This window comes from Myotis yumanensis, unplaced genomic scaffold, assembly GCF_028538775.1.
Source record: "Myotis yumanensis isolate MYYU_CA2020_CCGP unplaced genomic scaffold, mMyoYum1.0.hap1 SCAF_1, whole genome shotgun sequence".
Taxonomy (NCBI): domain Eukaryota; kingdom Metazoa; phylum Chordata; class Mammalia; order Chiroptera; family Vespertilionidae; genus Myotis; species Myotis yumanensis.
Genome location: NW_027223752.1, coordinates 133,265,566 through 133,290,740, shown reverse-complemented (window position 1 = coordinate 133,290,740; position 25,175 = coordinate 133,265,566). Strand labels below are relative to the sequence as shown.

The window sequence follows — 25,175 nt, the reverse complement described above, 5'->3', positions numbered from 1 at the left end:
CTGGTACCCGGGGTGCCACCATGCCTTAGTCCAGGTTTTCAAATCACGATCATGATCAAGGTCCAGAGGCAAGGCGGCCCCTGGTCCCGGTGTGTGCCGTGCCTGAGGTCGGACCTCTTATCATGATCATGATCACGGGTCCCCTTGTGACCTGTGGTGTTGCCTTGCCTGTGGTCCTGCTTTCCGATTTCAATCTCGGGCCGCAGGCTCAGTGGCTCCTGGGTCCTGGTGTGCAGCCGTGCTTAGGTCGGTCTTTCTGATCATGATCCTGATCATGTGCCACAGGCAAGGCGGCTTCTGTGTCCCAGGGTGCCACCGTGCCTGGGGCCGGACTTCTGATCATGATCTAGATCTCGGGCCGCCTTGAGTCCTGGAGTGCTGCCTTGCCTGTGGTTCTGCTTTCAGATCGGGATCAGGATCAAGATCACAGCTGCAGGCAAGGCAGCTCCTTGATCCCGGGATGCCTCCTTCACGCGGCCTGGCTTTTAAATCATGATCACATGTTGACATGTAAGATAAATTCTCATATTTTCAGTTAACAAAACTTTTAAAATGTATTCCACGATATAAAAAATTTAAAATCTCATTTTATTCATGTCCACTTTAAAAATGAGGCAAAGTAAACTGAAAAAGTACGAAACTATATTTTTCAAAGGGGAATTCAGTGTAGTATGCCCACCTGAATTAGTTACTGAAGTAGCAAACTTAATGTATTATGAAGCCTTTTAATCTATCACTGTGGATCTTACAACACTGTCCACAGTAAGTATACAGTATATACTAAGATACTAATAAAAAAAGTTACAATAAAAGATCTTACTATTTCCTTACTTTTTAATATAGAGACTGGCTTTAAGCACCTAATCTTTACAAAAAATTTTAATTACTTCAACTATTCGTGCCAACATTCTGATAACTTTAATGAAATATTAAATATGCCTACATGCAACCCAGTAAATCCTGGAAAATATTTAAACTCAATCTTAATGACCCTTTTGACTGACATCCTAGCCTAGTGAATATTTTCTACTCACTTCCTTCAACTGTATTATCAACTCTAAACATGTTAAATTTTTTGAAAGGTTATGCTTGAAAAGACTCAAGAAGAAACATCATGGAAGTATTCCAATTTTTAAAATTCTTCCTTGCTAATGTGCTTTTAGAATTTGCCATTGTAACTGCAGAGTTAGGAGAGAAAATGCTGACATCACAGACACATTTTAACTCAAAACGGGTATCGTGCAACACAGACAGTCCTATAGGGAAAGCAAGGTGTAGATCACAAACAATGAATTTTACTTTCTAGATATTGGTTGTCTAATTTCTTTAAAACCAATTTCTAGACATGATAGCTAATGGCATGCATTATAGGTAGAGTAAGTCACTTACTCAATGTAAGCCCTTGGAAATACCTGCTAGCAAGGCGGTCCTGGAAAGTAATACAGAACAGCCACCCTTTGTATCCAGCGTCTTTACCACCAGAAATCTACACTTCACTAGTTCATTGTGGCAGTTTTAAGGCCAGTTACACAAGAATTTTCAAAGGCTAAAGAGCACAGAATATATGATTTTTATAATGAGAATAGTTGTTATTTAATTTCTTTGAAAGAGAAATCTTCACCCTGGCTAGATGGCTCAGTGGATTGGAGTGTCTTCCCAGGCACCAAAGGGTCCAGGATTCAGTGACCAGTCAGGGCACATACCCAGGTGCCAGGTTTGATCCCCAGTCCCAGACACTGGATGGGAGGCAACTGGTAGATATTTCTCACATATCCATGTTTCTCTCCCTTTCCCTTTCCTTTTCCCTTCCTTTCCCTCTGACATTAATTAAAAAGAAAGAGAAATCTTCAAAGTCAGAAAAACTGAAATGAAACTCATAATTAAAATTATGTTAAAGTAATTCATATATGGTAACAATGTCCAAAAGGTTCCGGAGGAAAGGAAACAGCACATAATATATATATATTAAAAAAGTAGCCATTTTGCTCTAGGAAGCAATAAACAATATTTAAGGAATTTTCTACTGTAAAATAATCCATTTTCCACATTATTAAAGTAAACATTAAAGCATTTGAAACTATACTAGTATACAGAAATAGGTACTTTAAACTTATTAAGTGAGAGGACCAAAGCTGAAAAGAAAATATCAAGTGGCAGGTTAACTAGAAATTGTCAAAAGTTTAAGAGAGACATTTCCTTTTTATCCAAAAATGAAAACAAAATTAAACAAATGTAATATCCTCTAGTAATAAAAATAATCAAAAGGGAAATGAAAAATACTAAGGATCATAAATTAAGCATAGGCTAAAAAAGATCCTCATCAGGTTAAAATCTTTCACTTATTTTTAAGAGGAAATACTAAACTTGCCAGAATAGGGAATATTATATTTCAACAGTCCTTGTTTTGGTAGGTGAGATACTCATTATGTCAACCCACCCCTCCCCGCCACCCCCGTCTCCCTTAAAAGGAAATAACTTATCTGGGATTGGAGCAGGAGCTGTGATTCTTCTCCAGTCCTTGCAGAGGAGGCGCTCATCCTGTCACAGCCCTCATTCCTCCTTAAGATAAGATGGCATGGCCACGCTGCACATCAGTAAGGTTAGCACAGCTGCCAGATTTTTTTGTGGCCACCCTGCACAGGTTTTTGTTTTCACAATATCTGGAAATGGCCTAGGGGGAGACATGAGATAGAACACAGGCACATTCAAAATAAAGGAGCTGCAGCCTTCACAGAGAAAGCATCACTGATAGCCACACAGTCCCACTTCTTTATATGGATTATAGGCATTGCCTCTTCGTAGAGCTGGCGTATACACTGCATGGTCCTTGGGATCCTATTTTATGTTCATCCACGAAGTTAAGTAGTTTAGGGACTCTGATTAGATTGACAGAGCAAAGGGGAACTCAGAATTTTTTAAAGTTTGGGTTTTTTCAAGATGTCAAAGGTGTGACAGTCTTTCTCACAACAGTATCATCTGTTGTCTGTACACTTGGTTCCTTAAATATAATAAATATACAGTTGGGAAAAGTCATTGTTTACTCAGCTATTTACATTCTATCCAATCTTCATTAGTTAGCATTTACTCTAAGCAAATTTTAATGAGGCAGGCATGTGCTGTATTTTACTGAAACATAGGAAAGTTCTACTGACTGAAGCACCATCAAGGTACTATTTCACTTGCACGTTAAGGCAGACGCACTCTAAAGGACTATTAAGTAACACAAAAACTGTCCATTTTTGTTGTAATTTTGTTGTATACTCCCCAGAATTCATAAGCCATAAATATTACTTTGTCGCACATACTTTACAAATCCCATTAAAAACCCATATACTTTCTACACCCAGTGTTTGAAGTACATATTCTACAATCTAAGTATCACTCTCTCAGGTTACTTTTGTCTAACAAACTGAAGGTACTGAACTGTGATCTATACAGAAAAGACATGAATTTGCAAACTGAGTTAAGAGTGATAAGTAGAATATGGTTGTAGATATGATTAATGATACAATTGTAGGAAATTATTCATGTATGGTTATAAAATAGAATACAGTTTCAAAAAAAACCATCGAAGTTTAAAATGGATTTAAATTATTCTGAATCGTGGTCACAGAAAAGGTAATTTTTATAATGTAGGATTCTTATATACACCATAAAAATACTGCTAATATGATGTGAGAGAGTTAATAAGTCTTATTCAATGTGTTAGTTTAAAACAGCTTTTCATTTTCCTAGTCTCTACATAATATGATTTATGCACAGATACTGCTTTTTGAATCTGACAGAAAACCCCACTTTGTGATTCCACAGCCTTACCTCTAGGTTCAGTGCTCTTTCTTTTCGAAGAGGAGTCAATGCAATAGGCAACAATCCATGGTCACTTGCTAAGGACCGAAGGTCAAAATAGTATTGGGCATAGACACTGGTAGAAACATACAGACGAAACCGCAGTAGACATATGTATTGCCTTTCCAACTCATTTCTGGGGAAGAAGGAAAACACAAAACCACCACAGGGCAATTTTAGTCAACATGGTTCTCTTCAAAATTGTCATTCTAAGCTACTAGGTTGGCTCTGAGTTTAGTTTTAAATCAAATAAAGGCTACCCAGCTGGGCTAATACACTAATGTTCAACCAGGCAAACAAGGTTCAACAATTTGTGGTCCCCTTTGAGTTTGGGACAAGGGGAAGGACTTTGAGTTTGGGACAAAGGGAAGGAGGTTATGTCTCTTGTGCACAACTGCTGTTGACTAGGGGCTCAATTATCAGAGTCCCATTAGTGCAGCTGTAGGTTTATTCTTCTTGCTCACTCTCAGGGCTCCACTCTAGTGCTCAGATGAACGGAATGGTGTATGCTGTTTCTTAGCCCTGAAGAACTTGCAGACTTTTTCACCAGGCTGATAGCAGGAAGGGGATTAGTAAAGTAGAGATGTGCCAACAAAAGGACTGAGCCCATCACCACAGCAACAAATGGATCCATTCAGAACCACCACTCTTATCTTTGAGGGGAAAACTCTTGGAAAATTATCAGACACCAAAAAAGAAACTGAGGAAGAGACAAATAAATAGAAACATGTACAATGCTCATGGACAGGAAGCATTAACACCTTTAAAATGTCCATACCACCTCAAATAATCACTTTCAACCAAATTCCTATCAAGATGCCAATGCCATCTTTTACAGAAGTAGAACAACTAATCCAGAGTTTTATACGTACCCACAAAAGACCCTGGACAATTCGTCACAGCAGTTGAGAGAAAAACAAAAGAGGCTGGAGGTATCACACTACCTGATATCAAACTCCACTACAGGGTTAGAGTCATCAAAACAGCATGGTACTAGCATGAAAACAAACATAGATCAATGAAACAAAATTGAGAGCCCAGAAATAACCCCACACCTATATGTTTAATTACTATTTGACAAAAGAGGAGACTTCATTCAACGGTATGAAGACAGTATTCAATAAATGATGTTGGGCAAATTGAACAGATACATTCAAAAATTGAAGCTAGACCACTTCTTACACCATATACAAGAATAGACTCAAAATGGATTGTTAACCTAAATGTAAGTGTCAAAACCATAAAACTCCTAGAAGAAAACATAGGCACTAAAATCTGGAATATTTCTCTTAGTACTTTGCTGATAGATTACCCTGAGCAAGCGAAATAAAAGAAAAAATAAAGGATTGGGACTATATCAAACTAATAGTTTTAGTATAGCAAAAGAAAACATCAACAAAATAAAAAGACAACCCACTGATGGGAAAACATATGTGACATTGATATACCTAATAGGGGGTTTAATATTCAAAATTTATAAAAAACATATATAACTCAACACCTTATATAAAACATATACAGCTCAATACCAAAAATAAGAAAAATCTAATTGAAAAATGGACAGAGGACCTGAAAAGACACTTATCCAAAGAGAGCATACAGATGGCTGATAGATAGGAAAAGGTGCTTAACATCACTGATCATCAGTGATATGCAAATTAAAACCACAATGAGATATCCTCACACCTGTCAGAATGGCTATCATCAACAAAGAGCAAGTGCTGACAAGGATGTGGAGAAAAGGGAACCCTCGTGCACTTTTGGTGGCAAGGTATATTGGTGCAGACACTGTGGAAAATAGTATGGAAGTTCCTCAAAAATTAAAAATTGAACTGCCTATGACTCAGTGATTCTACCTCTGGTATATATCTGAAGAAAACCAGGACACTAATTGAGAGGATATATACACCCTATATTCACTGCAGTATTATTCATAATCCTTAAGCTGTAGAAGCAACTCAAGTGCCCATTAACTGATGAGTGGATAAAAAAGCAGTGGAATATTATGACTCATCCATAAAAAAGAATGAATTCCTGCCATTTGTAAGAGAATAGTTGTACCTAGAGGGTATAATGTTAGTGAAATATGAAATAAGTCAGTCAGAGAAATACAAATAACATATGATTTCACTAAAAAGCAATATAAATGAACAAACAAAACAGAAGCAGACTCAGAGGTAAAGGGAACATTTTGATGGTTGCCAGAGGAGAAGAGGTTTGGGGGCGCTGGGTGAAGAAGGTGAAGAAATTGAGAAGTACAGACTGGCAATTACAATGCAGTTATGGGGATATAAATTACACCATGGGAAAGAAAGTCAATAATACTGCAATAACTATGCATGGTGTCAGGTCAGTACTAAAAATACCGTGGAAAACACTTCGCAAAGCACATGATTTTCTAACCATTATGCTGTACACCTGAGACTAATATGAAATAACTAGAAGCCCGGTGCACAGATTTGTGTTCTTACACAACCCGGGACCCCTCGGGGGATGTCAGAGAGCCAGTTTCGGCCTGATCCCTGCAGGCCAGGCCAAGGGACCCCACTGGTGCACGAATCTGTGCACTGGGCCTCTAGTATGCATATAAGATCTTTGGTTAATCTCTTCCCGCACTTCCCACTCCCCCATTCTCTCTGAGATTCATCAGTCTGTTCCATGTTCCCATTCCTATGGTTATCACTCCTGTGTTAAGCATCTGCCCAGGTCGCCAGTGCACATCATAACTACTGGCTGGGCAGCTGGTAGCTCAGGCTTTTATTTATATATAGATATTGAATGTAAAGTCTTATTGAAAATAAATGAAATTTTGAAAATGGGGGAATAAAAGACCTGAACTGGTAGAAAGCGTTAAGAAAAGCATGAAGGTATTTACATTACTGTTGTTTTTGGATCTGAGCTTCTACAAACTTTGCTACCAGAGAAATATACCAAATCATCACACAGATGATTATAATAATAACACATGAAGACATACTAATTAATGAGGAGTATGAAATGTCAAAGCAAATATGGATAGAAAAATGTGTGTAATTTTATGCCTAGTTCAGTCCTCTGCACAATGTAACCTTTCAAAATATTTCTTATTTTGTAAACTTTATGGGGCAAATAAGGTATTCGAAAATGGTTAGAAACTTCATCAAAATCTTGCAAACTCACAAGTTCTTGATTGTAATGCCCCTTAGCAATGGGAAGAAGTGAAAATTCCACATAGCCTCATCGTGCAGATACTTGTAGGTCAGAATAATCGCTCCCAAAACAATGCGTTTCCAGTTAGATGGGCAAATGTCGATTTCAGCATAAGATAAAAGTCTTTCTATGTAAACCTGCAAAGTAGAACACTGGTTTTTGATTCTAGTTCAGTTTAAGTGCTGTGATAAGAACTTTCAGGAATGATAGATTTCATCAGTTTTTGACATGCCTTTTATTCATAGCTTCTAGAGAGACTGCTTGGCCAGCCAAAGCCAGAGGCCAAGAAACAGTTGCAAATCAGACACTTCTACTGCCTACTTTCCCATGTGAATTTCCAGCCTGCTCACCAAAGAGTCGCTGGTTCCACTCTTGGCCCCAGTCAGGACTCATGCGGGAGGCAATCAATAGATGTCTCTCTCTCATACTGATGATTCTCTCTCTCTTTCTCCTCTCCTCTCCTTTCTTTTCTACTTTCTCTGAAAATCAATGGATAAAATATCCTCTGGTGAGGATTAAAAATTTTTTTAAAGAGAGTCCCCCCAGTGGCTGCTGTGTGGTGCAGCAGGACAGGCAGTGCAAACAGGTGTGTCTGAGGCAGGTCTCTACAACTGTCAGGTATTCCTGGACTTAGTGCCTTTGTAAGAAACACACACGCACACCAAGGATAGACATTTCATATCCCCTAAGCCTCACATCTCCATCACGATTCTGTGAAATCCATCTCTGTCTTACACAACCTGAAGCTTGGTCAGTTCTGTTGGTTTCAGTTGGTAGCAGAGCTGCCAGTCTCTATCTCCCTGGTTCTCCTCTAAACCTGCCAGATAGCTGGTGAGATCTCATGATTTCTTCACATGTATTACATGTCTATTCTACAAAGAACTGGGTGAAGTTAACAGCTAAGCAAAGATTATAGAGGCAAGCTGTGATTTGCTGTTTCGTCAAAGGGTTCTTTGAAGGAGAATATGTTTACTGTCCGAGGTTGTCAGAATGACAGCCCACATTAGCCAAAGGTGTTAAAACCCAACTGTATTTTAGAAAGCAAAAGGTTACTGAACATTATGTGCTATTAGTGAAAGTTTGCACCAATCTTCCAAAGCTAAATGCTCCCAGATATCCTATGAATGAACCTCCTTACAAGGTTCAACTGTCAACTTTCTGGGAATAATTAGAGACATACACAACATTGGAAATCACTCAACTTTCCTTCATCACTTCTACAGATTTAGAATGTGCCATTACTCATTCATTTATACCACTTGCCCTCCTGTGTCAGTGGAATTGAGATTTCTCTTCTCACTGAAACTCTTCTAGCAGTGAAGTCAATCCCATCCCACTTCTGAAGAACACCTCCCACAATTACCTCTTCTTGAACACTTTCCTGTGACAGAGATTCTCCCCAATATGAATGTATTTATGTGATACCCATCCCACTCCCCACAATCCCTAGACTGCCTCCTCTCTGTTTGCTCACAGTAAATGCCCTGAAGCTGCTTCTCATCTCACACTCTCTCCTTCACCCACTGTAGTCTGCCCCTGGCACTGTCACTCGACTGAAACTACTACTGCTAAGGTCATCGATGCGTTTGCACATACAAACCAGAGCTCTTCACCCCAGCTCCCCACTCCCCACGCAGTCCCTAATGTCATGTGGGGCACTGCCATTTGCCTAGGTGCTTAGCCAAAGACGTCCAATTGAGTTGACCTGTTGCAAACTATTAGCAATTTTTGTTATCCCTGCCTGTCACTGATAGTGAGTCTGCTTCCTAGTCTATTTGTCACTTCTCACCCATGTCACTGTTATTGCCCCTGACTACTCGGCCTCCACTCAGACTCCCAGCTACAATCATTCTCCCCAAAGCAGCCAGGATAGCTTTTGTAATCAAGAGCACTTCCCCACCCTGCTCAACTCTGCCAAAGTGTTTCCACCAAACAAATAAAAATGTCACTTTCTCCCATGGCCTGTAAGCTGCAAGGCCCAATCAGGTAGCACTTGCCCTTCTAGGTCCACATGACCTACATTCTCTCCCTCATTCCACACTCTGACCACACTGGCCATACCTCACTCTTACTCAAATACCAAGTATAAGTCCCCGTCTCAGAGGCTGGCACTTATTCCCTCTGCACATAACGCCAGAGCTCCTCATCTTCCTCAGTTCAGTCAGGCCAGGGTCAGATGTCATCTCTTACAGAGGCTCTTCCTGATCACCTCTCTCAAGTAGCAAGCCCCTCTCAGCATGATATCACGTCACCCTGCTGTACCTTCGTGATATTTACTACTACCTGAGATATTCACCTTTTAACAACACTCAGTTAAAGAAATATTTATCTCTTCTTCACTAGGACAGAAGCTCCATAAAAGCAAACACTTTATTCAACCATGGCTCTCCTCTATCCTCTGCACTTAGATCTGTAAGGACTCAGCTCTGAAGGAGAAATCATCAGGCATAGCTTAGGGTGCTATCGAAAACAGGGAGAAACAATAAAATAGAAGGAAGATAAGCGAGGTTCCAGAAAGAGAGTGAGGTCAAAGTGCTCAATGCTGACAAGAAGTTGCTCATTCCATAAATATCCACTAAATACCTGCTCTTGTTACTCTTCCTGCTTCCATGCACTTTTTATTCACACATTTTCTCGGTATTGGAATAGCTAATACTAATTCCCTGCCAGTAGCTCAGATTCATGCTCGAATTCCACATATTCAAACGCGTGGCCGGGTGCATCAAATGCGTGCATGGAGGGGGGTGTTCCCTCAGCCCAGCCTACACCCTCTCCAATCGGGAACCCCTTGGGGGATGTCCAACTGCCAGATTAGGCCCAATCCCATGGGCCTAAACTGGCAGTCGGACATCTGCCTCACAATCTGGAACTGCTGGCTCCTAACTGCTCACCTGCCTACCTGCCTGATTGCTCCTAACTGCCTCTGCCTGCCTGCCTGCCTAATCGCCCCTAACTGCCTCTGCCTGACTGCCTGATCACCCCTAACTGCCCTCCTCTGCTGGCCAATTTGGTTCTGACTAGTCTCTTTCTATGCCAATCAGCATCAAAAGCTCTGCTTCCTAGGCAGCCATTGGCTCCTCACACTTCACCCAGATTTGGTTCTGACTGGTCAGTTTCTATGCCAGTCAGCGTCTCTGGGTCTATCAACAGAGCCTGCTCAGAAGTGCGGCACTGATGAGCAGCCCCAGTGGAGGCCTGGAGAGAAATAGAGGTGCTGCTCCTGGCCCGGCTTGGAGACAAAGAGAGAGGCAAGTGTTGATCAACAGCTGCCACACAGGCTATGGATCAGACCCTGCTTCTCTCTTCAGGCCTCTCTCTGAGCCTGGTTTGCAAGTCCCCTCAGCAGTCAGTGCTGGGTCATAGTGCCTGCAGCCGCAGCAGTCAGTGCTGGGTCACCACGGCAACCAAGTGCTGACTGCAGGACTGACTTTCGGTTGGCTGAACCTCCGGTTGTGACGAACTCAGGGTTTTTATATAGTAGGATGATCTCTAGAGATGCCCCTCTGTCTCACAGGTGCATCATCTTAATGTGTTTGAAAAGGACTCACCCTCTTCTACCCCAGATGCTCTCCTTGCTGAGTTCCCTAGCTCTTCAAGTGGGAGCACCACTCCCGCCTTTGATCAGCTGTGCTCAGCACTCCAGAGGGCTGGCAGATACGTGGAAAAGCCTGTGTCTAATCCAGTGCCCACTGAGGGGTCTCTATTCAGAAGCAGAGGCTGCCTCTCCAAAATTCTGACTGAACACTGACGGAGGAGGCACTGCACTAAGTACTCTTCCCTCAGACCAAGCAGGAGACTTTCCACTTTAGGATTGTCCGAGGGAGGAGTGATACAATCCCCATTCGTTCTCACGAGAATGGACCACTCATTCCAAATGACACATTGTTTCCACAGGAATCCTGGATGAATGACACAGAGCCCCTTACACAGCTGTAGCTGAGCAGACAACCAGCAAAGCCCTTTCAGGTCCTACTGGCACTAGAATCCTGGAAACATCACAGGCAGGCACAAGAGGACAGCAAGGACGGATGAACACCCATCATCCAAGGAACAGAGAACTTAGGGCTCTAGTTCTCAGTCAGGACACACATTACAACTGCCGGGGAATGCAGCCTGCGACTCAGCTTAGACCTACACTGAACCTGACACTGCCTGGGGCCCAGAAGGTTCTGTTATTGCCCCCATCCTGCCCCATCAGCACACCTTGTATGTATGCCTGTGTGCACTGCATGTGCCTATGTCTCCTGAGGTCTGGAGGGAGAAATTGGAAACCTCTCCCTCCTGCTGCCTTTGATAGCAATTGCTTTGTGGTGAAAAAAGCAAGGACATTTTTAAATCATAGTGATTATTAAGCTCAAGTGTGTGAACTTTACAACCTTTGATAGGTTTCCCTTAATAAAGTTCTGAAGGAAGAACTATCTTACCAATGTTGTTATGGCATATCCTCCTGTTGCCTTAAAGGCAATGAAGAAAGGTCGAATAAATCTGTAAATTGATTCGGGATCAGGATTATGATGAAAGAATTCCTCAGGAACCTTTTCTTCCTGAAAGAAAGTACCCATTGAAGAAAAATATTAAGTACTTTTGTAACAACCATGTTCCACTTGTGCCCATGTGCCGCTTAAAATAATTTTGATTGGGTGACATGTATTTTAGCCTTTTAAATATAAATAATGGGACCTTAAAAAACAGTGACTGAATATTGACACTCATTAAAGATAAATACAGGCACAACCTCAGAATATTTATATATTCCTTTCGACCATCCCCTACAATATTCTGTCTAAATGTGAACTATTTTTAGGCTCCAAAGACTTATTGGTCATCATGTCATACTTCTTTGCAATCAACTTTGAGAATGTAACCATCAGGCTCTAAGGCTGTGCTGTGCATACAGTGCTCACCAGCCACATATTGTTATAGAGCATATCTGAAGACATTTTAAAATTTTTGTCATTCTAATTAATTCAATATTTAAATAGCTGTTTAATTGTCTTCTAGAGATCCTGACGTATCTATTAGGTTTATGTACAAATATTCATATTGCTTGATGCTATTGAAAATTTTCTTTTAAAAATATACATTTTTGTTTTTCAGGCATGTTGTCCACTGTAGCAAACTAATTATACAAAGCTGAAACTCAGTTCTTACTGACCTATCCTATATAATAAAAGGGTAATAAGCAAATCGACCGAATGGCGGAATAATTGGTCTCTGTGATGCGCACTGACCACCAAGAGGCAGAGCCTCAGCACAGGAGCTGACCCCTGGTGGTCAGTGTGCTCCCACAGGCGGAGTGCTGCTCAGCCAGAAGCCAGGCTGATGGCTGGCGAGTACAGTGGCTGTGGCAGGAGCCTCTCCCGCCTCCGTGGCAGTGCTAAGGATGTAAGCCATCAGTCAGACATCCCCTAAGGGCTCCTAGACTGCAAAATGCACAGACTGGGCTGAGGGATCCTCCACCCCCAGTACACGAATGTCGCGCACTGGGCCTCTAGTTTCTTATATAACACGAGAGGCTCAGTGCACAAAATCCGTGCATGGGTGGGTGGCCCTCAGCCTGTGCCCTCTCACAATCTGGGACGCCTCGGGTAGGGTCCCTAGGCTTGACTGGTGATGAGGCCCTATTGGGGCTTTCCTTCCCCTGGCTACTGGCAGCTGGCCATGCCCCCGCTGCTGCCACTGCTTGCCATTGGTGTGGCACTGCCAACCCCTACCCCATCACTTGGCATCTCCCTCTGCGGGCAGCAGGCGTGGGGTGTAATCATTGGCTGGCCTGGGATTTCCCTCTGCGGGGTGATCACTGGCTGGCCCTGCACACCCACCACCACATTGCTAGCCAGTGGGCTGGGCCTCCCTCTGTGGGTTGATTGATTGCGGGGGCCCCCAGATCAATCACCCAGCAGAGGGTGGCACTGCCCACACACGACAGTGCTGTCCATAGGGGTAGCCTGGGTCTTTCTCTTTAGGACAATTAGTCGTGGGGCTTTGCCCACCCAGCTGGGGCTCCACAAACGGTCACTGCACAGAGGATGGCCTGGGCCTCCCTCATTAGGGTGATCACGGAGTGCCCGCCCCCCCACCATGATCGATCGCCCCGCCAGCCAGAGGCATGGGTTTCCCTCTTTGGGGCCTTGGCCTCCCTCTGTAGGGTGATCATGGGGCGATGGCCGGGCCCCCTGACCAATCACATTGCACCCACCTTGGCAGGCCTGGCACCAGTGTGTGTCATAGCATGGTCATCCCAAGTTCATCTGGAAGGTCGTTCTGCTGTTTGGTTGTTTGGTCGGTTTGCATAGTACACTTTTATTATTATAAACTAGAGGCCTGGTGCACGGATTTGAGCCCAGGTGGGGTCCCTCAGCCTGGCCTATGGGGATCAGGCCAAAACCAGCTCTCCAACATCCCTCGAGGGCTCCAGGACTGTGAAAGGGTGCAGGTCAGGCTGAGGCACCCCTCACCCCAGTACACAAATGTTGTGCACTGGGCCTCAAGTTTCTTATATAACATTAGAGGTCTGATGCACAGATTTGTGCACAGGTGGGTTCCCCTGTTCTGGCCTGCAGGGATCCGGCTAAAAGCGCTCTCAGACATCCTCCAAAGGGTCTGGGATTGCAAGAGGGCAGTTCTCGGGTTACACACCCCAGAATCGGGTCCCTCCTCTCTGGTTCCGGGTGCATCACCTGAGAACCACAGCTGCCAAGTCACAGCAACTCAGTAGCATCTGCATTGAGTGTCAGCCCCTTGTTGGTCAGTGCGCGCCATAGCTACCAGTTAGACAGTCGCTTCTGCTTTTATATATATAGATTCCTTTTGTAAAATAATTAGATACAACATGTGGTGGGGAAGAAAACTTAAAGGAAGGTAATGTGAACTCCAAGCTGGAGAAAGTAATTTTTTACTAGTGATTAATTTTGAAGCAAATCAGCATGGAATAAGCACAACTGTCTGAGAGAAAAGGACAACCTCAATACAACTGGCACTTACTGTGACAGGATGGAGTCTCTCATCAAAAATGTCCTTGGATCTATTTGCATCTCTAGAAAACAAGAACGTGATTGAAAAAAAACTAATCCAGGAATTGTCGTGTTAGCAACACATCTGCTGGGAGTAGAGGGGGGTGGAGGGAGCTTAACCTTCAACAAAGAAAGTCCTTCTACAAATTCTTCTCTTAGATCCCGTAGGAATTTTCTGACCTCTTTTTATTCAGCACATCAAATTCTGTGAAATTTCTTCTACAATGACCTGCCAGAGCTGCCTTTATAAGCATTGACCCTCCCTAATAGGCAACGCTAGGCAACCAAATCGATGGCCAGTCCTCTAACCTCTCATTGGCAGACACAGGAACATTTTACAACGTAGTAGTAGTGGGCAATTCTTCATGTGAGAATGAGATTCCTGTTTTTTTTTCACTGTTTTTTCTCTTACTAGTTTCCTATATTATATTCTTATTATATAATATATTTCTTCTTGATTCTTTACAATAATCTGAGGTTAAAATTTGCCTTTGTATTTTAAAAGTGACCACTCTATTGATTTGAGGGGGAAAAAATGGATTGGCTGCCTCCTATACATGGAACTGGAAAACTAGCTATGTGGCCTTACAGTATTGAACCTACAACCTAGGTATGTGCTGCCCTAACTTGGAATCAAACCTGCCAGCTTTTGGTGTACAAGACGATGCTCCAACCAACTGAGTGAGGGAAACCAGTCTTCTGGGGGTTTTTAGGTTTAATATTCCACACTACTACACTCTGCTCATTTACACAGTGGTTCTCCAAGTGTGTTTTGCAGGCTTCAGTGTTTCCACTAGACCATTTTCAGGAGACCCATGAGGCCAAAACTGTTTGTATAGAAATATTAAGGCACTGCCTGCATTTACACTGACATTTGCAATGACTGGATAAAAGCCAAAGTCAGTAAAACCGGTTTCTGAGCAAGATTCAAGGCAGGGGTCCCAATCTGTGCTAGTAGTCATTCTATTCTTCACTGCCACTTGTTGACAAGAAATATGCTTTACTTAAGCACATCTTTGATAAAGCAGTGACAATGAATAATGTTATTAGAAGTTGAATCTTCTTTTTATACTCTACAGTGGTTCTCAACCTTCTGGTCCTTTAAATACAGTTCCTCATGTTGTGACCCAACCATAAAATTATTTTCGTTGCTGCTTCATAACTGTAATGTTGTTACTGTTATGAGTTGTACTGTAAATATCTGATATGCAGGATGGTCTTAAGTGACCCTTGTGAAAGGATCGTTCGACCGCCAAAGGGGTCGTGACCCACAGGTTGAGAAATGTTGCAAGGGGAAGTATGCATTAAGCATTTCTGCATACTGAAATGTGGTTGTTAAGGAAAAGCACTTGGAATTAGTTGTGAGATGAATGCCCTACTGTTCTCAGAGAATAATATTTTTATTTGATAATACAAGTGTCGTGCACTCAAGACTGAAAAGTGAGTCTGTCACTTCCAGGAAAATAACTTATACATTTCTTGCCAATTGCACAGTTCCAGCTATCAAGCTCAAAATCAAGATTGGGGAAAACTTGTACCCTTTTTGTGACCTAACAGTTTTTCAATACCTAAAGGTTTTTCTGGGAAGACTGGTGGTTATGTGATGCTACCTAACAAAAGTGAGTTTTGATACTGTAAAAAGAAATGTGAGCTGATACTTTCCAAATGACCAATGCACAATGTTATTAGAAAATTACTTACAATTTAAGAGATTCATTTAGCATAGAAGATGTATGCATGGGTACTAATTTAACAGAGACCTTAGTACAAGTTCAAGGATAGGATTTAAAATTCCATTGTAACTAATTTCAGAAGACAGCTTCTGTGGACTTCTGGTATAGTATCAAAGAATATTGAAAATTATCTGAAGGCTTTGAAAATACAAACTTTTCTAGCCATAAAGATACATGAGGCTGGGTCTGCATATTGTTTACTCAAAACAAATTATTGAGATGACTGAGGTAATCACTAAGGATTGAAGACAGGGTGTAAGTGAGAATCAGCTGTCTTCTGTTGAACCAGACATAAAGAGATTTGCAAAATGTAAATAAGTGACACAATTTCCATTCGACCAATTTATTGTGGAAAATGATTCTCTTTTATAAAGAATTTTGTTAACACTATGACTCGCTATCAGGGGTGTTTCTGCCCCCCAGGAAACATTCGGCCATGGTGGATACAGCTTTTGTTGTCAAAATGGGGCCTGGGAAGATGGTGCTACTGGCATCTAGTGAGGAGAGGCCAGGGAAGCTGTAAACACCCTGTAACGCACAAGGCAATCCGCCACAACAAAGCAGTATCCTGCTCAAAATTTCAACAGTGCTATAAAAACCATGTTTCAACATACAAGGGATTCCTTTTTAAATTCTCAATTTTAATTTCTAATACAGTAAATATCAATATAACCCACATAAACAAATTTTCTTCAGGATCCTCAATAACTTATGCATTGGAGTCCTAAGACAGAAACAAATGGTTCGCTTCAACAATGTAATAGGAGTACTATAGCTTACTCTAATAATATCCATAGTTAAAATCTAACACTAACTTTATATCTTGTAAGTTTATTAGCTAGAATAACAAGACTGGTTTTAAAACTCACCTCTTCTTTATGTGGTAATATATTGCTAGTGCCAGGCTGTGGAGAAAAGAAAAAGTAACAATTGACTTTATGTCAGGTCTGAAGACAGGTTTGAAAAGGGGTGTGGTGGGGGAAGACCATCCCAGCTGCCCAGTGGTCATGAGATCCTCATTCAGAAAGTATCGCCTAAGCACTTTCTGCCTTGTGGTAGTTCTTTGTCAGTTACTAAAATTAGGAAAACCAAAATGCTAAGGAATATGCTGTTAGAAGACATGTTTTGGGTGATTATTATAACATATAAGTTATTACACTCTTGCCCTATCTTTTGCCTTTCTACTCAGAGAACCTTTCATCCTGTACAAGTTAGATCTACTTGTACACATGCTTAAATTTAAGCCACAGTAGTTTTTCCACCTGCCCACCTATTTTCCTTCTTCCCCTAAAGTTAAATAAAATGCTCTATACCGAAGAGTATCATTTAAGGTCACTTTTACATAATTGTTAAGAAAATATAATGGCAAATATAAGAATGCAATGAAGTAAAATTATACACCATGTAGTATTAAAAACATTTATTTCCAAATTAGTTTAAATAAAATTTTAATGATCAGATGTAATTCCTCATATACTGCGTAAGTTCCTATATCCCTATGTTATTCCCAGATGCTGTGTAACATGAAACAAAGGATTGCTGTAGATCAAGTTATATGCTTTTTCTCTTTGCCCCAAATGTCAGAAATGAAGCTCCAAATAATTGAGGAAAAACAAACCTGAATTTTATAACTAGGTTATAGAATATTAGCAGTTGTACAAAGGCCTGTAGCATTGTTAGCATCAAAGATGGGCACTTCTATAGTGCTTCAAACAGTTTCATCTTCAAAATGATTTTAAAATCATAGAATTTGAAGCATATAAGCTGAAAGGAACCAATGAACTTGTGATGATATTTAACTCAACAACCCATTTTACAGAGAAAGTAACCAAGGCTTAAAACTGACTTGCTCAAGGTCCCACCAAGAGTGAGAAGCAGTTCTCCTTCTTCTACCCTCTAACCAGGCAGTGTGGTTCCCAAGCTTGGCTGTGCATTGGGATCATCAGAGGAGTTTTACAAACTGCCTCCTTCCACCTTGAGATGCTCTGATTTAACCAGCATTGGTTAACTTTGGAAGCTTCTCAGGGGATGACAAAGTGCAGCAAAGTTTGAGAACACATGAAGTAGAGTTAAAATCAAAATCATCCCAAATGCTTTTCTCCACATAAAAATGCCTTCCATCCCTCCTCAGCTTATCAGAAGGCTTGTGAGAGTGACAGAGTGTGTTAGGGAAGGAGAAATGGAATGCATGTGTTTAGAGACACATTTAGACAAAAATTGTGTAAGTGATTCTAATAAGGCTCTCCCATCCCATTGAGAACAATGCACTATTACCCCAGAATAAACATTTTTTCAAAACCATTCCTAAAAGCTAATGAGCTCTATTAATATTCTCACTAAACCTTTAATTTACCAATAGTAAATGTACTGAATGATCATTTTCAAAACTTGATAAGAGCAAATGAAAATTTACTGTACTTCCAAAAATTAGACGAATTTGGAGGGAAAAGGCGTAACACCCACTTGTCTAAGTAAGGCTAATCTTCAAAACAACTCTTGAATTATATATTGTAACACCAGAATCATCTAATTCAAAAGAAGCTATGAAATGCAGCCAGAAAGGACTGGTTTTTACTCCCGGATTTAGTGGCCAGACTGAAGAAAAAGACTCAGTGATTGTGAGTTGGGTGCCAAAGCTCAGGACTTTAGAGAGAGACGGGCTCCAGTTTTGCTGAAACTCAATTTGATCTCAACTGTTGTTATGAGAGAAGAAACTTACATTATTATGATTGTGAACTGGCTGTTACAATTAAAGTAGAAGTTACTGAGAATTTAATTAGCCAAAAAAGCTGATACAATATAAACAAAATTAAGTTTATAAATAAATTATGTCTTAGGACTGAAAAATAAAATCAGGAATGAGGATATTAATATTTTCAGGTAGAATTTCCCAAACTGTGTTCTGGAAAGTCAACCCTCTCATCTTGGAGAGACACCAATAATGATCCTTGGACACCACCAATGGGGTTCAGGAAGCTCTAGATCCTAGTTTGGTTTTATTTTGCTATTAAGTAAGCTTGAAAGTTTCATATTAGGGTGTTTTTAAAGTGCATCTCCAATTGTGGACTATGAACTCACAGAATTTAGTGAATAGTTTTCACCATCATGACACTGTTATGTTTGCTTAAGCGTAAACCTGACTGTGACTATATTTCCCAAACTTCACCTCTCTCATGATTTTTTGCTTTGATTTTGTTATATATGGATCGATATAATGTAGTTTCTTGAAGATGTGTAAATATATATCTATACATACATATATATAACTAAATTTAATTCATCTATGAAATTAAAACCTCAGTTGAACAAATTTAATCCTCAAAGAAATTATCTTGAAAAGTTGTTCCTTTAGACTGCTTTGATGCATTTTTCCTGGAAGGAGACTGCATTTCAATATAGAAATAGTGCAGGAAAAAAGAAAGTAGGATGGGGGAAACCTGACACAATCCAATGAACTGTAATTGCAGATACACGCTGGTGCCAGTAGGGGACAAGCTGTCCCTTCTTCCAAGAGCAGCTTCCAGGGTAGTACACATGGTTTTAGGCCTGTATCTCATGAAGAAATACTTTATTCCAGAAACATTCAGTAAAACGCACCTCTCCTTTCATTGTGTTCAACAATGTCTCAGGAACAGTAATGCCTCAAGTAAAGATAAACACTTTTGGGGGGATTTTTCAATTGTTAAGTGGGTTTCCCTTCTTCCATTCACTCTAAGATTAAAATGGAAGTGGAAATCAATATATAATTGACACCAGTGTTTTAACCTGAGCACTGAAAAGGACAATCAAATGAAAGTACATATGGGCAGGATAAGGGGTCTGTCCCCTATTTGTACTCACCACTGCAAGGTGATTTTCAAATCAGACTGAGAAATAGTGCTGTCTACAAATACTGTAGCACACGAGCTGTACTTTTCCCTAAGGTGACCAGGAGACACCTGAATGGGAAGGGGAGCAGAAGAAAATATCACAGTAACTTAAACCTACAAAAGTGTGTTTTTCCTCGGTTAAAATGTCAGACAATTAAGCATTACAATTGTTCTCATACCCTATGAACTGCTTCAGTGCAATACCATGTGCAGCTCTGCAGTAAACACACTGCATGCTCTCACTTCCAACGATGAGAATTGACGAAGGGGTCATAAAATGCTGCCCTGGACATACTACCTATAATCCAACTTGGCAAACACCTATGATTAATTCCCTTTATAACAATGTAAAACATTTAAAATAAGATTTTAGTGTTTTTTCCTTGAGAAATGAATCCTGCCAAGATTTCTATTTCTACTATTTATTTTCTACATTAAGACATACTGCCTTCTATAATATTGAAGCAAGAGCTTTTACTAAAGTACATAAAAGCCAATAATAAATGTTAGTTCAGGAGACAGTGTGACAAAATACATGTATCTGAGGCAGAGGTGTGTGTGTGCTGGGGCTGGCCTGCGGCTCACAAGTTAGGGACCAGAGTTCTCTCTGGGCCTCAGTTTCCTTACCTTGAGAATTAAAAAGTATTGTTTTAAGATTCTCTCACATCCAAAAATAGATCAAACAACTCTGAGAATTTAACTCTCTCCTCATGTTGAAATAAGACTATTATTACATTACTCAAAAGAGAACCTCAGATAATACGGTACTTAACATGATATTACAAATTCTACTGGAGACCTGGTGCACAAATTTATGCACAGGTAGGGGGGTCCCTTGGCCTGCCCGCCAATCAGGGCTGATTGGGGCTGTCTTGCCCAGTCCTGATCCGGGCTGATCAGGGCCAACCAGCCAGGGGGAGGGACTATGGGAGGTTGGCCGGCCACAGGAGGTTGGCTTTGGGAGCACACTTACCACCAGGGGCAGCTCCTGCATTGAGTGTCTGCCCCCTGGTGGTCAGTGGGCATCATAGCGACGGGTTGACTGGTTGTAACGGTCTCTTAGGCTTTTATATATATATAAACTAGATCCAATGCATGAGTTCATGTACGAGTAGGGTACCTCAATCAGGGCTGATTGGGGCTGTGGGAGGTTGGCAGGTGGGACGGGACATGAAAGGTTGGCCAGCCAGCCTGATCGGGGCCACTGGGGCTAGCTGACCAGGGGAGGGGTCATTGGAGGTTCCAATCAGGACCATTGGGGCCAGCTGGAGGGAGGAAACGTGGGATGTTGGTCAACCGGCCTTGGGTTACGGCCATGGGAAGTTGCTTGGTCAGCGGGAGGTGCTGCAAAGGGTTGGCCAGCCACCTTGGGGGAGGGGCTATGGGAGTTTGCCCGGCCCAATGGAGAGACTGCGGGAGATTGGCCAGGCCATTGGGGCCGTCAGGCTGGCTGGCCGGTGGGGGGAGGGTTTGTGGGACGTTGGCTGTGGAAGCACACTGACCACCAGAGGGCAGCTCCTGCATTGAGTGACTGTCACCTGGTGGGCAGTATGCATCATAGCTACTGGTTGTTCGGTTGCTTAGGCTTTTATATATATAGATTCCCTAAGCTACATGATACTTATCAGGACCCCGACTCACTCAGTTGCTCTCTCTGACTACAAGGCATTTTTCTTCCACTGTTTCTCAGCAAGGTTAACCCCACTTCCCATCTACCTCCAGGACACCTCTGCCAGCAGCCACACGAAACAACTGTCCCTTTCTCTGTACTCACACACCTGAGTTACTACTTGTTACATGGTATCAACTGCTTCTAGGGCATCCCTCTCATAAAAAGTGAGCTTCTCTAGGGAAGACAGGACTTTCACTCCTCTTATACTTCCAACCTTCTCAGCACAGAAACTGGGGCAAGTTAAGCGTGCGACAAGTGTTTGACCAATTGTCTAAAATCTATTGCAACTGGAAGGCAAATCCTCCTACTGATACAAATTAGAATTTACCTGCAGTGGTGTCAGACATATGACAATGATTTTTTGAGATATGCTAGAGAATAAATTATCTTTAAAACACTAGAAATATTCATGTCTTTTAGAAGTATCCATTGATTTAAGAGCCCAACAATACAGCAATAATCAAATACGGAAATAGCCCAAACGATGTTACAAAAATCCTCTTAGAGTAAAACCAAAACCCAATTCTAGTCACTGTAAGTAGTTGAAAGTAATAGTAGTATTCTTTAATATGACAGAATACCAACAATTTTAATAAGCTTCGTTTTGTTAGTGGCAAAATGGCACCAGATGTTTGACTTTTGTCGTTGAGTTTGGCTGATTAAGAATTTAGAGCCAAGAACTTAAATTATAAGAGAAAGTATATTTAGAAAGTCACAGAGGTAGAAGTGAGCCAGTGTTGCTGTGTGGGCTCCACACACAAGTTACAGAGGCAGAAGAAGGGCCCCTGGAACTTAGAAGAAAGGAAGGAAGAATATACCAGCCCAGGGGAACAAGACGGGGAAGGCAAGGGCATGCTCCAGAGTGAGAGAACCTGAGAAGAGGGCGGGGAAAACTACAGGCATGCTCAAGGGAGAGAGAGCACAGGTGCTGGGTCCTTCATCTTAAGGGCTTTTTACCTAAAGGCAGAAATTTTAGGGACGGTCTTAGGGGACCTAAGCTGGGCCTGAAGCTGAAACCAACTGAGGCCTAGATATTACTTCTACTTTGACCAAAACTCTGTCTCTAAGCTCAGCAGACCGGAGGCTTTGTTACTAAGATTTTTAGAATCAGGCCAGAACCTCTTTTGTCCTCAGGGCTTAATGCTACGGGAGTCAGGATGCAAGGGCATGCATGGAAGTTGTATGAGGCTATTCTCTGGGCCCATTGTTTCTCTTTAAGGGTGTCCATATGCTGGGGGAGGAAAAGTGAGGGGACCAGCGATATGAAAGTTCAGGGGTTGTAAACTGCATGACCAGTGATATGCTAAGGGAGGAAAGGTCACCCTTGGGTGAGGTCCCACCCTACAATACTTGGTTTCCCAGTTTTGCCCATTGCTAGGCACCAACAGCTTTCTACTTTGGTGACATACTTGGCCTATCGTTCCTACTCTGTTCGTGTCTGCCTCACTGCCTACTGAATCAGTTTTCTTGTGTTATTATAAACTAACTCAGATAAGCCTTCCTTCCTCATATTCCTGTAAAATAGCTTTCATCATGCTGTCATACTTTCCCACCAGTGTGCCCCTCATATACACAAAAGACAGGAAGGGAGATTATCTGGTTGATATCTTTTAAAATACAGAGCATTTAAAAACTGCCAGTATCCAATAATCAGAAATATCTTTATATTATACTAGAGGCCAGATACAGAAAATTCATGCAGGAGTAGGCCTTCCTTTCCCTGGCTGCCAGCACCAGCTTCCCTCTGGCACCCGGGACCCAGGCTTCCCTCACAGCCCTGGCTTCACCTGGAAGATGGTTGTCCGGGAGGATGTGGGGTCAAATTAGTATATTATACTTTTATTATTATAGATAAAATATCATTTTGCCTGTTTCAGATGCTTCCCTTTAAAGCCACTGACTCCTCAGTAACCAGAAGCTCCAGATGGCATAATTTGAAAACAATCACTATTTGGAGGAATAAATTCTCCTTCAAGCTAGAAATATCTTAACTATAGCTAAAACTCTGATATGTTTCTTAAGCCATGCAGTTAACACATACTTTACTTTTCGGATCTCATCAGACAAATACAGCTTAAAATATGAAAACTCATCCAAATACTTTATTTCTAAATGGAAGGTTTACTACTATACAGCTGCAATATGGCATATAATACACCATAATAAAGTCAATTATGACCAGAAACCTATATAGGGGGGAGCAAAAAGAATAGGAATAAATGCACCAAAATATAGACTAGTTAGTAAAACTTTGGGTGATATTTGCTCCCATTTCCTCTACTTAAATTTTTTTCCATTATAAATGTACATTGTGTTCTATTTGAAAATAGTGCTAAAACACTGAAAATTTTTAATCAGACATGGGCTCACAGGTCTATGGGGGTTCATTTAGTAAAGCAACACTTTACAGTATAGTACTGTTAGGTCCAATCAAAGCAACACTGAGTACTTCCCCATCAGTCCAGGTCTACTCCCAATTTTTCAAAATTTCCAGTACCAAGTATCTAGTACCCACTATGGTGGCAGAATTAAATCTCGTAGCAAATCCTGGATATACTGGCTGCCAGATGATTATGTTCCTCTCATCTTGCTTGAATATGTAAAACAATTGTTCTTTATGGTTAAAACTTTACTGTTGCTGGCTTACAACCTCAATAAACTCAATAAACTCCACAGAAAACCATAGAGATAAAAATGCAAATACTAAAAAAGAATCAAAGAGCCTAAATGCTAATGACAAGGTAGTCTTTGTAGGTATTTCAGTAGGTCACTAGAATACACAAGGCAAAAATCCTACTGTATGTTCACTCATTCAGAACAAATGGTAGAATAGATTGACTTTTACAATCTTTTCAAGAAAGGGAAGCGGTTCGTTAGATTTACTGATTATTATTATTGTTTTTTATTGTCTAAAGTTTTACATGTCTACTTTTTCCCCAATTGACTGTCCCTGCCATTCCCACCCTGGGTGGGAAAGCCCCTACCACCCCAGTGTCTGTGTCCATTGGTTATGCTAATATGTATGCATATGAGTCCTTTGGTTTCTGTTCTTACCACCCCCCCTCCCCACTGCCATTTGTCTCTGGATCTATTCTTGTTTATCAAATTATGTTCATCATTATATCATACATATGAGTGAGATCATGTGATATTTATCTTTCTCTGACTGGCTTATTTCGCTTAGCATAATGCTCTCCAGTTCCATCTGTGCTGTTGCAAATGGTAAAAGTTCCTTCTTTTTTATAGCACCACTAGAGGCACGGTGCATAAAATTTGTGCACTGGGGGTGGTGTCCCTCAGCCCAGCCTGCACCCTCTCCAACCTGGAAACTCTAGGGGTTGTCCGACTGCTCGTTTAAGCCCAATCCATACACCGGCAGTTGGACATCCCTTTCACAATCTGGGACTGCTGGCTCCTAACCACTCGCCTGCTTGCCTGCCTGATTGCCCCTAACTGCTTCTGCCTGCTGGCCCAATCGCCCCCAACTGCCCTCCCCAGCCAACCCGATCACCCTCAACTGCCCTCCACTGATGGGCTGATCTTGCCCTCAATGGCCCTCCCTGCTGGCCTGGTTGCCTCCAACTGCTCTCCCCTGCCAGCATAATCTCACCCCCAACTATCCTCCCCTACCAGCCTGAATACCCCTAACTGCATCTGCCTTGGCCCCTACCACCATGGCTTTGTCCAGAAGGAAGTTGGATGTCCAGAAGATGGTGGGTCAACTCAGTCTAATTAACATATTACCCTTTTATTAGTATAAATAGATTATATAGGATAGGATTGCTGAAAGGGGGGAGGGAAGCCTTTTTCAGCAGGAGGAGATGCACTTGGCAGACAAAAATACATAATCACA

The 25,175-nt window shown here is 41.6% G+C and overlaps 1 protein-coding gene across 1 annotated transcript in view; it reads right to left on the bottom strand.

Annotated features, from left to right (window-relative positions):
* Nucleotides 1-2,560: 2,560 nt before the first annotated feature.
* Nucleotides 2,561-25,175, bottom strand: part of LOC139015256 (cyclin-Y-like protein 1) — a 37,455-nt gene continuing 14,840 nt past the window's right edge. Inside the window, exons 3-9 of the mRNA XM_070422843.1 lie at nt 19,622-19,719; nt 16,651-16,686; nt 14,020-14,071; nt 11,460-11,579; nt 7,006-7,172; nt 3,817-3,982; nt 2,561-2,671 (exon numbers count right to left, since the gene is read on the bottom strand). Coding sequence (XP_070278944.1) covers nt 2,561-2,671; nt 3,817-3,982; nt 7,006-7,172; nt 11,460-11,579; nt 14,020-14,071; nt 16,651-16,686; nt 19,622-19,719 — 750 coding nt within the window. The remainder of the gene's footprint in view (nt 2,672-3,816; nt 3,983-7,005; nt 7,173-11,459; nt 11,580-14,019; nt 14,072-16,650; nt 16,687-19,621; nt 19,720-25,175) is intronic.